Here is a 13,416-nt window from a genome sequence, read left to right as displayed (position 1 = left end):
TAACAGAAAAAATAAGATGCTCTTCAAATATTTTTCAAAACTTAATTTTTACTGCATTAAATTAAAATTTTCAATTCCATGACAAGTCTCATTGAACCGTTTACAAGAGCTGTCACGGGCCGGATGTTGGGCACGCTTGCTCTAGAGAATAGTGCCCCATATTTAGTTGATAGCATAATGCTAAACTATAGAGAATAATGCCTCTAATTCACACAAACAAAACAAATGTGTTGTCCAATTCGTTAATTAAATTTCATACAATGATCGAGGCAGTTAACTTATTATTTCAATTTGTTAAAGATCAATTTTGTTTTTTATTTAGGACATATTGATTTTATTTGGAAATAAACCAATATATTCTCGGCTCGAGACTATTACTCTCTCGGACGAATGCTGCCCAGTTTTGGCTGTGATTTTTTTTTAAGAAAACAGATGTGCACTTACGCATTTTAAACACTCTACTCACGCATACGCTAGGAATCAAATGTTAATTACCTGCAAAGAAAAGAAAAATAAGGTTACGTTAGTTATCATTGAATTATTCTGCGTTGGTTTTACCTTCCTCATTTTACTGAGGAAATGCAATAAAATCAATCAAATGTGAGTTTCCTAATAAGATCTTCTAGAATCACCTTCACGTACACCTATCTACTCAGCCCCAAATTGTGTAGAGGTTGGTGTAGAGGTGTAGATTGTTTGGTAGAGCTTGATCAAAATAATATCTCTAGATTATCTAAGGACTGGCTGAAAATATTGTGTGAATTGTGTCCGTTTTGGTCTCATTCGGCCTGCCTTGGGGTCCGATAAGTCAATCAATTATAATGTTTAGTTAAGTACTTCAAAAGTAATTCTAAATCTGATTTTGGGTGAATTCCATAAGATTTTGAAAGGGTGGTTTTTGTAACAAAATGTTTTTTATACAATTTGTTGAGGCCGGATCATGGGTATTTCGACGAAAATGCTATCCAGAACCGTCATGCGACCCACCGATAGGCATTCGAGAGACCTTTCCAATGAGCCCTGGTTATGGAGAATTGGACTAACATATCAAATGGTATGAATAAATTGATGAATAAATTTAAATTGAAAATTGAAAACTAGTTTATTAATGTTATACCAACCACCTTAAAGTGGATTTAATGATGGTTTTTACCCTATACTTTTTTAAATGGGCTTTTCTAACTAATAAAGTTGAAGCATATGCGAGCAATGAATCACAAGCTCGATTTTAAAATTAAAATGGCATTCAGAATGATAATATTTTGAAATAAATCTCTCAAACAAGATTAGAATCACCGATCCGTCTGTTGAGAAAGTCACCCGCGAGCTTCGAAACCCGTTCCATTTATTAGTTGTTTTTTTATTTGTCTCTCTGAATCACACACTGGAAAGGCAGAGCATCTCTCGATCAAACACCTCTGCACCATCCGAAGATCGCGGTGTGCATGCGTACCTTAATTTTATCTGTGTGCATATTTAGTGTGACGAAAGAAGAACTCAATCCTGTGCTGTGAGTGGAGGGTATTCGCGTGATTTGCTGCTTCCCGAGCACAAAACTCTCCTGGGCGCGATGCCACTCTCCGTGGAGGTTTATTGTTCGTCGGGTTCGGGTTCGTCTCTTCTCCCGCAGCGCGGTTACTTTTACCTGATTTTGTGCACTTTGGTCTCTCTCTGCTTCTCTTTTTCTCTTTTTCAATCGAGACAGGCCCCATAAGATCACAAATTTTGCCCTCTAATTCGGAGTAGCTTTTGGTCTAAAAAATGCCATTTCGAAATTTCGCGTTATTTCTTGCATTAATTCAAAAGTTTTGCAACCTACTAATGCATAAGTTGAGTATTTGCCTTTTTCTCGTGAAAGATAAAAACGGCCCCGGGCGGCTGCCATTGGCCCCTCGGAGGCTAGGATCTAGAGACCACCTCACCGTCTAAATGGAGTCTCCCGGGGAGAGGGCGCCAATCCGTTACCAGTTTATGGAAATTTGCTCTGGCAAGCGCTCAATTTTCGCACACTCAGGTCAATGGCCAATCCTTTGGCGGTGCCGCGCTTGGTGCATACAACTAATGTTGGTCACAGGGACCAGGTTGATGGGGGGGAAGGAGTTGGACAATTTACTGTAACAAGGCGACAGAGGGCTAGTCGATCGATAAGGGTGGACCCGGACAGGAGGTGCCGGTCAACTTCGTTGTCGTCGTGTACTTCCCAGCACAACAACACAACACTAGTAGTACCGGTTATATATTTTTCCACCTGATAATGCTGGCGGTTCATATGCATGTAAAATGCATATGCACCGGCTGCGCGGAGGCTGTGAGATGGACGGTGGTTAAAGAATACAATTTATTTTAAAATTACAGCCATACTGGAGTGAACAAAACTTTTTCAATAAGACGAATTTTTAGCAAAAAAAAGGAGCAGGGTTACGAAATTTTGTTTTTTTTTGCGGAAAACTTTTTTTAAACTTCACCGATGAAAGTGAGGTGCTATCTAGGTCCAGTCTAAAGTCACAGCTTGCTCAAAACTGGTCTCAAACGTGGTTTTTTTTAGCAAAAACCGACTTTGAATAAACAAAAACTAGAGCACGCAATGTAAACAATAACAAACACGTTTTGTTTGGTTGACCATTCTGTGCATTATCTTTAGAGGGTGACGATTATCGAGATTTTCAATTTCCCGGGAATCGAGAGTTGAGTTTGGAAATTTCCCGGGAATTCCCGGAACCCGGAAGTGTATAACGAAAAATTATAAATATTTTTTTTTCAATGAATTCAGTTACTATTTATTCATACTTAATCAATGAAACGTTCATTAGTAGCCTCATTATTTTTGGAAACTATGATCTACCTTTAGATTTTTTTTTCTGAATCTGCAAATACAACTTGTTGTATGAACTTGTTATTAGATTTTTGTGAAGTAAAAAATAGCTGACATATAATTTCCCAGTATCGGGATTTTTGCAATATGATAAATTGCGACTCAAAACAACAATTTAAAGTTGCTTTTTTTCTTTTTTAAGGTAACTGTAAATATTCATTGAAGAAATAGGAATGTCCACATTTGGCGGACCTTAATTTTACAAAGATTTCCAGAGTTTTTTCTTACAAAATATAACTTAATATTGAGGATGAAGCGAAACATAAAATGACTTATTGACATCAAAATAGGAAATTATCTTGATACAGCGAAATCAAATAAATAAGAATAAAAAAATATAGATAATAAGGATTGTTATGCTTGGATGAGGAAAAATATATTTAAAAAAACATTAGAGCAATTCCAACTAAAATCAGGAATATTCTGGTACTTTTGTACCCGACCCTTTCCGATTTCAATGAAACTTTGTAGACGTATTATCCTAGGCCTATAAGCCATTTTTGTGTATATGGAGCCAACAGTACTCGAAAATAACATTTGAGAAGGGCGTAACGTATTTAAAAAAAAAATGTATTTTGCATTTTAACAATTACTGTATCTCGATGCCATTGCATCGTATCAAAAAGTGGTCTAAGACAAACTTGTAGGAAATTAGACGGGCTTTCTGAAATATAAATACACGCCACATTTATGAGATTTTTCAGTTTTTAAGTTTAAAAGTTAAATTTAATGGTGATGTCACGATTTCTTTCGATAAATTTTTTTGAGGAAATAATCTAAAATGTTACAAAAAAACTCACGAAAAATGCAAGATGGTATGTCTTTCCTAAAAAAGTACAAAAATCATTTACTACAACTTTTTTTTGAAAAGTGGTCTAAACGTAAAAAAATTTCAGAATCGATAGTGGAAATAAATTCCCCAGACAATTTTACATAAAAAACTCCATATTGACTATTGCCCTAAGTTCAATCCTTGGGAAAATACAGCGGTTTTAAAAATAAAAATGTTGAAAAAATAGGTTTTTTGGTGGTTTTTGGCAATTTCTGTATGTCAGACTTGGTTTTTCAGTCTCGTTAATATTTTTACCGGAAAGCTCGTTCAATTTCCCATAAGTTTGTCTTTGACAGCATTTCAGTTAAATGTATGGGCTTACAGATATAAGTTTAATTACTTTGCTCATAACTGTAAATAGATTTTTTTTTCAGTGTGGTAGAAACCTGGATAGTAAATAAGCTTACGTAAATAATAAGACAAGTCAAATTGAAAAACTGTCAAAGACAAACTTATGGGAAATGGGACGAGCTGTCCGGTAAAAATATTTACGAGACAGAAAAACCAAGTCTGTCAAATAGAAATTACCAAAAACCACAAAAAAAACCTATATTTTCAACATTTTTATTTTTAAATCCGCTGTATCTTCCCAAGGATTGAACTTAGGGCAATGGTCAATATGGAGACTTTATGTAAAATTGTCTGGGGAATCGATTCCCATTATCGATTCCCATTATCGATTCTGAAAAATATTGACGTTTAGACCAGTTTTCAAAAAAACAATTGTAGTAAATGATTTTTGTATTTTTTTAGAGAGACATACAAGCCTGCATTTTTCTTTAGTTTTTTTTACATTTTAGGCTTTTTACTCAAAAATTTTGAGCGAAAAAAATCGTCACGTCACCATCAAATTTAACTTTTAAGCTTAAAAACTGAAAAATTTCATAGAAGTGGCGTGTATTTTTGTTTCAGTGTATTTTTATCAGAAAGCCCGTCCAATTTCCTACAAGTTTGTATTTGACCACTTTTTGATACGATGCAACGGCTTCGAGATACAGTAATTTTTAAATTGCAAAATACAAAAATATTTAAATACCTTTCGCCCTTCCCAAATGTTATTTTCGAGTACTATAATGGCTTATATAGGCCTAGTATAACATGTCTACAAAGTTTCATTGAAATAGGAGACAGTCGGGTACAAAAGTACCAGAAAAAATCCTGATTTGAGCTGGAATTGCTCATTAGACTTCCTTCCTGGGGTCCAACTGCTAAGTATGCTTTAAGGTAAATTTTAGAGTCAACATTATTTTAAGTTCTCTCAATTAAAGTTATTGGAATTTTTGAAAAGTTAACATTTACACTTTTTGAATAAGAAGATAAAAGAAGCATTGGTTCATTCGGACTTGAACATCTTACATGTAACATCCAATGTTTTAAATAATTTCAAATTTTCTAATGTTGTTCTGATTAGTTTGTATAATTTTGCTTGGATATTTATAAAATATAAATTTCCTGGGAGTCTCGAACAAATTTCCCGGAAGTCCACAGGTTTAAAAATGGTCGATTTCCCGTGAATTTTTTCCCGGAAATTCCCGCTCGTCACCCTCTAATTGTCTTGAAGTAAAAAAATAAAAAAAAAAATAATTGAAACTACAAGCCACAATTTAAACATCTCAATGAAAAGTCATTGGAAAATGCATTAGTTTACATGAAAATGAGTAAACTTCAACAGAATTTTAACTTACACAAACATGCTTGGAATCATTCTAAATGCAGGGGAATGCATTTTAAATTGCTTTCAGTTGATTGCCCTGTCGCAAATTATGACAACTTGAGTGAGGTTTATGAATTCATGTACTTTTTTCGGCCGGGTCTCATTTATCTTTATGAAAACTGTATCCGGATCCATAATTCGACCGATCATTGTTTAGATTATCAGATCCCAACGAGTCAACATGTTTGAAGATCTGGCAACCCTATCTCAAGATGAAGTCACTTGAGTGATATTAATCTTCTTATTTTAACTGGTGTGCTGTGCATTTAATTTAAAAAAAAATAATTCAGATGAACATTATTTCCAAATAATGCGAGGTAACAGGGTTAAATCAAACTCAAAATTATTTTTTCAGCAACACATTTTTTTATTCATCTGTGGGTCTCAAACAACTTCTCAAAATTTTGGAACGATTGGTTAAAAAAATACCGCTTATACAGGATATTGAAAAAAATACTTGTGCCCTCACTAATCGCAGATGGAAGCACCGCGCAACTTGCGATACTGGCTGCTGCCCAACCAGATCGTCAACTTTTCGTCACTTGAATATGTACCGCACTGTCGTCGGTCGCCGTTGAGATCTTGCCACGCTGCGCCACTGGGGGGGTGGGAGGAAGCGTAAAAGGGAACCCTTTATACGACGTTATTTAACAATATGCCCCGCTCGGGAGCCCGCGCAAAATGCCTTCTGGCCTTTTTATTCAGGTGCCTCGGATGTTACGTTACATCCCTCAACCATCCATCGTGAGGGCCATTGTCGATCTTTCTGGAAATTGCCCAAAATGAAAAGGAGACAACGCAATTATTATGATCATTTCAGGTTATATTTTTTTTTACCGCGTGTTCACGTTCCGCGTGGAGTTCAATCTTTTCCACCTGAATCGGGGACACAGTGGGACAAGGTGGGAGCCAAACTTTACTTGGTTGAAACTGTGTCAACAAAGTGAAATTTTAGTACGGGACTTAAACAGAACAAAACATGGAATTATTGTGTATCGAATTTGATTATCAACCGCCTCTGTTTGTAACAAGTTTTGTATAATTTTATACAAAGATAGAAGTTTTAACGAAATCTTCCCACTATGCGACAGTGCGTCAATATCGAGGTCCGGGCAGGGTGGTATGGTTTGGAGCCAAGAAACGCACGAAGAAAACAAGAATATTATTTTATAAAATTATTACAAGAATGAAGACTGCTGCGGCTGGTGGTGCTGCGGGAAAATGTATAAAAATCGCTTGATACCGATACTCATATATAATAATGATAACATGCATACTTATACGGGAGATAATAAAATGACGCACAGTGTCAGCAAGTGCATGGAGGCCTAAAATTAAGTGCACTCTCCTTTTGCAGAGTTGCTGTTGCTTCTGTTGCTGCTGCCGAGCTGCATTCCTTTTTCTCGATGAAACGGTCAGCCGATTTTTCATTCGCACGGCACAGCATCAGGGCAAGGAGCGCAGGCGGAAGAAGGCGGGCCGGGGACGAAGGCTTTGGCTCAATCTGGTCACAGTGATCTTCCGCATCTCTTGTACGGGTCCGCATCCCATCGCACAAGGTATACAATCTGTGGTGGTAATCGTGCCTTGCTGATACTACCAGTAATTACTGACCGTATAGAGGGTAACGGGCTGTCGTTTTAGTAGGTTTCGGGTTGAGCAGCGTTTCAATGGTTAATTTTCACTTTTAGCTTTATTGGTGAATAGTTTTGAATTGTCTTAACTTTTTATATTAATGTTTTTGAAACAAGATCAGAATTCCTGTTATGTCTTTGAAAGTGTATATTGATATTCAGATTAGCCATGAGCTTTTTGAATGTGCCAGATCAATCAGAAATTTCATTTGTTTACTGCAAGGTCATCTGACTCTTTGAAAAGTATAATAAAATAAGTTGGACTACCGTTAAACGGGGTGACTTTGATTGGATTGATTTTTTATGCAAAATGAAGAGCACGAATTAAATGCGGAATGCTATGGAATCATATTGACCATGGTAGAGGAGTGTTAAAAGTACATCAAGAAGAAGTAAGAAGTAAAAGTTTGAATAGTTAGTAAAATATAATCAAGAAAATGTTGAGATATTCAGGTAAACAAAGTTGCTGTCTTCTTATTCCAAAATTGTCAATGAGCTTACCACAGCTATCGACTGACCCAAAAATGGCAAACAAGAAATGTGTTCCCTTTGAATGTGGGTGATTCAAAATATTATTCATCTCTCTGAAAAAAAGAATTAACCTCCACCGCCGTTAAGCAGCACTCGCGGTAGCGCGCAAAGAAATTGTGGGTGTAATATGAATATCGATTCATTTGCATCGCGGTCAATACACCGCGAGGGTTGTCCCTGGCCTCCTCCAACCTGGTGATCCTCCAGAATCCGACGACGATGAGTTGAAAGCCATCGTCGGACATAAAGCTGCTTACGATCTTTGTACGGACACGGCCCGTGAGCTCGGCGCGGGGGTGTAACAGATTACTGTCACGAAGGGGGCCATCCTGAGATGGCGTAGATTTTTACTTTGGGCAGCATCGAATACGCGAGAACCACAGCTGGTTTTGACGTTGTCGCTACAAATTCTATAATATATGAAGAATTAACCTTGATGCGTTGGAGAACCACAAACAATTTCTCTCTTCCACATCTAGTCCGATTAGTTGAAGACGGGAGGGGGGACAGCAGCTGTACCGGAGACCATCTGCAGTGACGTGGAGTTCTGCAAATCGGTCCACCTACCACTACAAGGCACTCTACTGGCTGTACCAGAGCACCGGAGTGGACACCAACGCCAGCAACAACAGCGCTGCAAAAGCTCTTCTGCATGGATTGATTCGCGAAAAAAAAAATGTAGATATATTAGTCATGTCTACTTCTTCGCCGGCCTGGCCCTGGACAAGGTTCAGCATGCATGCACCATTCACACATGCACAAAATCAACCAGCAGCTGCTAGTCCCTGGGAATTTATGTGAGTGAGCGTGTGTCCGTGTGTCCGGTCCGTGTTATAAAAGAAATTCCTTTCGCGCAAAGATCTCTGAATCATCAACAGGCCCAGATTTGCATTTTTATGCGAAATGACCATACGGAATTTTGCGAGGCACACTCTTGTGGCACTCGAGTCAAGGTAAAGTCAGGCCAAACCACACACACACACACAGCCACACATGAGAGGAAATCTTTGGGAAATCGATTTTTCCGAAATTATTTTTTACTAGAAATACAGAAAACTAGAACTTTTTTCAGCGAAAATAATTTAATTCAAAAATTTCGTCTCCTCACTTGGTTTACGCATAAAAAATTCATCACTTCGTGTTGAAAAACGCTCTCGATTCGTACTGATATAAATTATTGTTTTTATTTTAGTTGCAAACACTACACGACAATTGATCGTTTGGTTAATTAAAACTTAATTATAATAACTTTTCATCAAAATCAACTTTATATCTAAATTCTTTTGATAATTTGAATTACGATGTATTGTTTTCTTCTTGAAAGAGAACATAATTGAGCAATTCTCTACGAAATCGGTCTATTTTCTTCAATTTTAATTTTTGTATTTTTTAATCTGACTGAAACTTTTTTGGTGCCTTCGGTATGCCCAAAGAAGCCATTTTGCATCATTAGTTTATCCATATTATTTTCCATTCAAATTTCGCAGCTGTCCATACAAAAATGATGTATAAAAATTCAAAAATCTGTATCTTTTGAAGGAATTTTTTGATCGATTTGGTGTCTTCGGCAAAGTTGTAGGTATGGATATGGACTACACTGGAAAAAAATGATACACGGTAAAAAAAATTTGGTGATTTTTTTATTTAACTTTTTATCACTAAAATTTGATTTGCAAAAAAACACTATTTTTATTTTTTTTTATTTTTTGATATGTTTTAGAGGACATAAAATGCCAACTTTTCAGAAATTTCCAGGTTCGCAATTCGCAATTCGCAATTTTCAGTGTAAGAACGGGCCTTGACCGATCTTATGCACCAGGTTCCCGACGAACACGCACTGCCCTTACACCTACATCTCACCCTTGCTCTGAGTCAGTACGAGCAGCACGCTAGAACACGCTTTGAGTGTTCGTGCCAGGCATGCACACCTTCTTTTTCGGTTACGCATTTTAACTCGGCCGGGGGTGGTACATTACGTAGGGTTTGATGTAAGTATAAGCGCCTAACCATTTATAGTGTGCCTATCAACTTTCATTAAGGCAAAAACTGTTTTATTTTTAGTTTGAATTCAAAAACTAATTGTTATTTACTGTGTATCGTTTTCTCCTGAAATCTTCCCTATTGTTGGGTCGTGTTTATTTGTTGCTATTTCTTTTGTCGCGGTGTTTTGTTATAATATTTTGGTCCTAAGCATTTTAGAAAAGTTTTTCAAAAGTACAATAGTAATATTTGTGTTAATCCTTTAATCATTCCATAAATTTAGTAAGGGCTCGAACCTCACTTGCTTAAGAAAAAGGTGAAGTTTCAAAACAATGGACAGTGAAGGTAATATACTATGTAAAGAATCAATAGTGAAAGAAAGATAGTAATTAATTAAAAGAAATTAACAATAGTTAATAAATAGAGGTAACAAACAAGCTTAGATTTTATTGAGGGCAATTTACAGGGAAGATGAGAAATTATTCAAATAGATAAATAAAGAAAGGGCACATGATAAACAAAATTGACATCGCTGCCAAATTAAGGGAAAGCAGACAGTTTGTTACAGCAGCATCAATTGTTAAAATAGAGTGGAAAAGCGTTGAGAAATAAGAGAATCAAATAAGTAAAATCAAAATCAAATGGAGGATAGTGAACAGCCGTTTTAGAACATCAGTGAAACAAAATAAACAGAAGATAGATGGTAGCTGGAAATGGAAAGGAGAGAAACCCCGTTCTGCGACGTTCAGGTACATCCACAGCAGTTGACTCAACATACTGCGAATCAAAACAATACCGTCTACAATCACAAATAACTTCCCTTTCCCACATTGACGCGCCCCTTTCTTTTAGCCGTCTCGACTCTGACCCGCGGTGGTCAAAGGTTTACGATCCGTTTCCACAGGCCACCAGCTAGGTCATCATGGAAACCAAGCCAACGTGGAGGTAAGAAAATAGGACACTTGCAAGGAACCAGAGCTATACTGTCCTGATCAAGAATGATCTAACAGGACTACGGACGTAGTCAGTGACGCTCCTTCCAGGATGTTCCTCGCCTGAGCGTCAACTGAAGAGGTATCATCAGCATCATTCGCACTTGGCCTGCTTTCAGAAATTTCTAGGTTGTGCAAAAAATCATTGACCGAGTTATGAATTTTTTAATCAATTTTTTTTTTCAACAAATCGAAATATTGATCGCAAAATTATTTCAACTTCATTTTTCGTTGTAAAATCAAATTTGCAATCAAAAAATACTTCAGTAAAATTTTGATAAAGTGCACCGTTTTCAAGTTAAATCCATATTTAGGTGACTTTTTTTGAAAATAGTCGCAGTTTTTCATTTTTTTAAATTAGTGCACATGTTTGCACACTTTTGACTAACAATTTAAAAGGGCGTAATATTGAATGTTTGGCCCTTTTGTAAAGTTAGTCTTGATTTGAAAATTTTGAAAATAATGTTTTCGAAAAGATCGGAAAATTTCACAAATGTTTCATATTTTAACATTGAAAATCGGAACATTAGTTGCTGAGATATCGACATTAAAAAATGGTGGGCTGTTTGGGTGAGACTTAGAAAACATCAATTTTCCTGTTTTTAAACCTTTGCATTGCAATATCTCAGCAACTAAAGGTCGTATCAACAAAGTCCGAAGAAGCAAAATATAGAGAATTTTCTCAGCTTTTTAAAAATATTTTTTCCTAAAGTGTGCAAACATGTGCACTAATTTAAAAAAATGAAAAACTGCGACTATTTTCAAAAAAGGTCACCTAAATATGGATTAAACTTGAAAACGGTGCACTTTATCAAAATTTTACTGCAGTACTTTTTGATTGCAAATTTGATTTTACATCGAAAAATGAAGTTGAAAAAATTTTGCGACCAATATTTCGATTATTTGAAAAAATAAGTATTGATTAAAAAATTCATAACTCGGTCAATGATTTTTTGCACAACCTGGAAATTTCTGAAAAGTTGGCATTTTATGTCCTCTAAAACATCAAAAATTAAAAAAAAATTAAAATATTGTTTTTTTTTGCAAATCAAGTTTTAGTGATAAAAAGTTAAATAAAAAAATCACCAAATTTTTTTTACCGTGTATCATTTTTTTCCAGTGTAGTCCGTATCAATACCTACAACTTTGCCGAAGACACCAAATCGATCAAAAAATTCCTTCAAAAGATACAGGTTTTTGAATGTTCATACATCATTTTTGTATGAACAGCTGCGAAATTTGTATGGAAAATTATATGGACAAACTAATGATGCAAAATGGCTTCTTTGGGCATACCGAAGGCACCAAAAAAGTTTCAGTCGGATTAAAAAATACAAAACAAATCGAATGACCGAAATCCTAGAGAACTGCTCAATTCTGAACCGAACTGCATCAATAATTCAAAAGTGATGAAAATGCATATGCGACAATTATGCGAAGAGGAGCAGTTTAAAGTTATGTGCTATATTTTTTCACGTCTGCCGTAAACGGATAGAACGTGTCACGAGACAAACAACAAAAAAATCCAGTTCGATGTTCTAGAAATATGGAGGAAATCCAATTTTTCGCGAAAATATAACACATTTATGCGAACATGGGCAGCGAAGTTTGCTTGATATAAAAATGTTGAAAAATGTTCAAAATGTATAAAATGGTCATTCTCTACCAATTCACACGAATTCGGAAAAAGTTTCCCGACCCATCTTCGACTTTTCCCACGGAGTAATTTTTGGCCCTAACCACGAAGCTGAGCAATTCTCTACCAAAACCGGAAATGGATTTTATTTGTATTTTTTTATTTGGCTCAAACTTTGTGGGGGCCTTCCCTATGACCAAATAAGCTATTTTGCATCATTGGTTCACCCATACAAGTCTCCATATAATTTTGGCTGCTGTCCATACAAAAATGGTATATATTCAAACAGCTGTAACTTTTGAGTGAATTTTCTGATCAATTTGGTGTATTCGGAAAAGTTGTAGGTATTGTTGAGGACTATTGAGGAAAAATTGGTACACGGAAAAAAAAATTGCTGATTTTTTTATCAACTTTTTTTCCACAAAAACTCGATACCCAAAATACGTATTTTTGATTTTCGAGATTTTTTTATATGTTTTAGGGGACAAAAACTCGCCACTTTTGAGCTATAGAGAAAATATGGTCAAAAAATCTGCCGCCGAGTTATGAATTATTGAAAAAATAATGATTTTTTGGAAAAAATCGAAATTTTATGCTAAAACAAATTTGACGTAATTTTTTAATGCAAATTGAATTTGCAATCGAAAACTACTTTACATATTTTTTGATAAAGAGCTCCGTTTTCAAGATATAGCCACCGAAAGTTTGATTTTTGCGAAATATTTGCAGCGATTTTTAAAAATAGTGACCATGAGTGACCATTTCTAGAAATATATTTTTTTTGAAAAGTTCATAAAATTGGCTATAAAATTGTCTAAAAGACATTTAAGATTGGACCTCTGGTTGCTGAGATACAGCGGCTTAAAGGAAAAGAAACACGAAAATTGAAGTTTTCTAAGTCTCACCAAAACAACTCACAATTTTCTAATGTCGATATCTCAGTAAGTAATGGTCAGATTTTCAATGTTTAAACATGAAAAATTCTTGAAATTTTCCGATCTTTTCGAAAAAAAATATTTTGATTTTTTTTAAATCAGGTCTTACATTTTAAAAGGGCCAAACATTGAATATGACGCCCATTTTGTTGCAAAAAGATATTAAGGTTTTAAAAAAATCAATTTTGAGCAGTAATTCGCAAAAGCTATGAGAAAAAGTTAAACCAATCCTGGATGTCTGTGGCACATTTTCAAGGGTTTCAAAATACCTTTCTAATGTATCTAAGAGA

The 13,416-nt window shown here is 35.6% G+C and overlaps 1 protein-coding gene across 1 annotated transcript in view; it reads right to left on the bottom strand.

Annotated features, from left to right (window-relative positions):
* Window positions 1–447: 447 nt before the first annotated feature.
* The window catches only part of LOC119767049, an 86,083-nt gene continuing 73,114 nt past the window's right edge, over window positions 448–13,416 (bottom strand). The window contains exon 3 of the mRNA XM_038254352.1: window positions 448–495. Coding sequence (XP_038110280.1) covers window positions 488–495 — 8 coding nt within the window. The 3' untranslated portion in view covers window positions 448–487. The remainder of the gene's footprint in view (window positions 496–13,416) is intronic.

The sequence above is a fragment of the Culex quinquefasciatus genome, chromosome 2 (assembly GCF_015732765.1).
Source record: "Culex quinquefasciatus strain JHB chromosome 2, VPISU_Cqui_1.0_pri_paternal, whole genome shotgun sequence".
Classification (NCBI taxonomy): Eukaryota; Metazoa; Arthropoda; class Insecta; order Diptera; family Culicidae; genus Culex; species Culex quinquefasciatus.
This window is presented reverse-complemented; position numbering and strand designations above follow the sequence as displayed.